Source organism: Onychomys torridus, chromosome 13 (genome assembly GCF_903995425.1).
Source record: "Onychomys torridus chromosome 13, mOncTor1.1, whole genome shotgun sequence".
Lineage (NCBI taxonomy): Eukaryota > Metazoa > Chordata > Mammalia > Rodentia > Cricetidae > Onychomys > Onychomys torridus.
The window spans coordinates 48,572,749-48,576,151 of NC_050455.1; the positions used below are offsets into that span (position 1 = coordinate 48,572,749).

Below are 3,403 nucleotides of genomic sequence, written 5' to 3' on the forward strand. Positions count from 1 at the left end.
ATCCGTTCCTCTCTCGGGTTGATTTGGTTAGCATTTAATCACATAAATAGAAACAGACTAAGACAATGTACAAATTACTCCTTAGGGCCTGTGACACCAAACTAAGTATCTTGACAATGGCTACTTAGGCTAAAACACCTCTGCTATTGTATGACTTTTCCTGGGAAGAGATGAAGAAATGTCTGTTTACCCCAGATAGGGAACCAATGACAAATTAAAGAAGAGATTCCACCCATGTCTGGTTTAATGAGTCAGTGAGTTTATTAGGGTTTTTTTAGAACTTTTTCATGCCCTCTGTCCTCCCCTTAAGGCATACAAGCACATGAGGACAGCTTAGCAACCTGGGCTCCACTTGGTTTGGGTTTTACATACACTTCTCTTCTGAAAATGCACTGGGCAATCTAAGACCTTCACTTGCAGGTATTCTGGGCAGGTATCCCCATTTTAAGACTGCACCTACCAACCTGGGACATTACCTACCCCTGGTTGTGCTGCATGTACACCCACTACAGACAAGGGACAGGATTCTCTGTTCTAACAACCCACCATTATCTAACCTTTTATGTCCAGTTTCTGTTTAGATATGTCTGGGTGTAAGATTGAGGAGACAGATCACATGGTCAGGCTCACTTCCATATGTCAGCACCCATTATAAGGATAAGACCAGTCTTCCTCAACTCATTTTTGGTTCTTCAGATCCCTATTAAAAGCATCTATTGTGTTACATGATTTTGAGGGGAGATAAAAACAAATGTCTCCTCACCCCATCTGAACAACCATGACAAACCAAGGAAACAATGTCTTCCACGTCTAGCTCATGAATAAGTGAGGTTATTAGGGTGAAGGTTACTTACAGGAGCACTGATCCAATGGCAACTGCGCCACTGAAAAGACCACCCCAGCATGGCAAGGATTCACCACAGCTGCAGCCATGGAGGCCCCTGCAGGATGTGCAGGCACCTCAGCTGGTATGAACTGCATCCCCACCCACCCCCCAAAATGCATACTACTTATATAACCTTGAGGATAGCTTCATAAACCTTTTGAATTTCTGAGATCTGTGGTTTTCTTTCTGAGTCTTATTTTAGTTTATATTTAAAATGCATCTTGTTTGTGGCGTGCATGTTTACATGTGTGTGAGTATTTCAGACTTATGTTGGGCCTCCTCCTCATTGGCTTTCTACCTTTGTCATTAAGGCGGGGTCTCTCACCTGAACCAAAAACTTGCAGGTATACACACTCTAGCTAGCCAGCTTGGTCCAATTCCACTGTCTCTGCCTTCTGAGTGTAGAATTACAAGATAGCTGCCACACCCACTCAACATTTATGTGGGTTCTGGAAATTGAGCTATGGTTCTCAAATGTACATGCCAAGTGCTTTATGCACAGAGCATAAAGCCCCCAGCTTCCAGAGTCTTTGTTAGGATGTTTTGATTAGGAGGAAGTAGCTACAAAACATCTATTCATATCTGTGTGTGTGTGTGTGTGTGTGTGTGTGTGTGTGTGTGTGTGTGTTCAAGTGTGCATGTGAAGTTGAAAAGAGGAAAGAATGGGAGAAAGTAGAGAGTTGAAGAGGTATTGGTGATTGTCATGTTCTGACATATTAATACACATGACCCTTTTGCTTAGGTTTTCTCATGGTGGTAATGGATTGGCCAGTGTAAAGAAAATGTATTAGAGGAGTAATTTATCTGATAACTACCTGGTATTAACCATTTCATATTGTCACAGTCAGTGGCTGTGGATAGGATGAGTTTGAACTAGTTTTTTCAATGTCTCTCTAAGGAGAACTTTGGCATCTTCAGTCACTGTGTCAAGGAAAGCCCGTTGAAAATAAAAGATTTTCTCAATGTCAGGATCTATAACAAGGAGCTTATCATTATACAATTTCTCTAAATATTGGGAAAACTTTTTTCCTAATGTTTCCCTATTCTTAGTTTCAAACAAATAGGGAGATTTAACTACTTTTTTCAGTTGTTCAACAGGCACTTGGGAATCCTTAGCAATGGATTCTAAGGATGTATCATCCACTCCAAAGAGAACTCGATAATGGTTTAAACTTACTGCCAGCTTCTCCTTGACACACTCCCTGCCTGGTACATGAAGAAGAGTGAACAATTCAAGCATGGAGGTTTGTAAATAGATAAACTGAAGCATAGACGTGTGCTTTCTGTCAATGACTGCCTCCGTGATATTAGGCAAGGAAAGCACAAAATTGTAGCGCTTTTGATTAGGAAGATCCTTTATCAAGGTGTCCGTCAGGACTGGAAAATCATAGTCAAATAAATCGTGGTTGGAAATCAAGAAAACCTGTGGTACATCCATGTTATTGTCACGAAAGGAATTCACACAGGAGCTTCGGATCAGCTGCAGGATCTTTTCTCTGTCAAAGGCACATGGTTTGGATTCCTTTTCATTTTGTAAATCAATGTCCACTTTTGATCTCACAAAGTAGTAATTCTTTTTCATAATTCTGATTGCTTTGGCAAGGTCTAGTTCAAGTTTTGTAAAACGTGTGTCAGAAACAATAATGAAGAAGTCATATTCTTGGAATTTTACTTTTTCCAGATAAACTTTTGATGGAAATTTCATAGTTCCAATGCCAGGCAGGTCCCATAAAATCAAATTTTTAATTTTGGGGTGTTTGTATGGAGATCTCATCATAGTTGTCTCTACTACCCCAGTTTCGGCTGCACCTTCCTCTTCAGGTCTAAGTTCCCTCAGGGCATTGATGAAGCTGGACTTCCCTGCTCCAGACTCGCCTGTCACAGCAATGTTGATTGGGACGTCATCAATATTTTTTAATGCATCACTGATTACAGAGTGTGCCTCCCGAATGTTTCCTCTTTTCAGATGAAATTCTATTAAACGAATGGTTTCCTGAGAAATAATTTTGTTTTCTGTTTTAATCTTCTTAAAATATTTAGTGAAGCTGGACACCAAATCTCCATGGTCTTCATCCTTAGATGTATCAGAGAATAACTGACCCATGGCTGTGTTGAAGAAAGGACCCTGAAAGAAGAAAGGAGAGTGAGTTGCATGAGACTGAAGGCGCCTTTGTGCTTAGCACTGCGTTCTCTGTGCTGCAGCCTCAGTTATGTTCTGATGTCGACTAGTTCCCATGGGTGTTGTGCTAGTTACATTTGGTCAACAAGAGACGAACCAGAGTCTTTTTGGAGAAGAAAATCTCAGTTGAGGAATTGCCGCCATCAGATTATACTGGGAGATGCTTATGGGACATTTTCTTGATTGAGGAGGATTGATGTGGGAGATGGTTCTGGGTAGTTAAGAAAGCATGCTCAAACTATGGGGAGCAAGCAGTGAACAGCATTCTTCCATTGTTCCTACCTTTGCTCCTGTAGAGTCTCTGCCCTGACTTCCCTCAGCGATTGACTCTGAGCACA

The 3,403-nt window shown here is 41.2% G+C and overlaps 1 protein-coding gene across 1 annotated transcript; it reads right to left on the reverse strand.

The window, feature by feature from the left end:
• Positions 1 to 1,730: 1,730 nt before the first annotated feature.
• LOC118594541 (interferon-inducible GTPase 1-like) lies at positions 1,731 to 2,990 on the reverse strand. Its single transcript, XM_036204486.1, has one exon. The coding sequence runs from the start codon at positions 2,988 to 2,990 to the stop codon at positions 1,731 to 1,733; it is 1,260 nt and encodes a 419-aa protein (XP_036060379.1).
• Between the last annotated feature and the right edge of the window lie 413 nt (positions 2,991 to 3,403).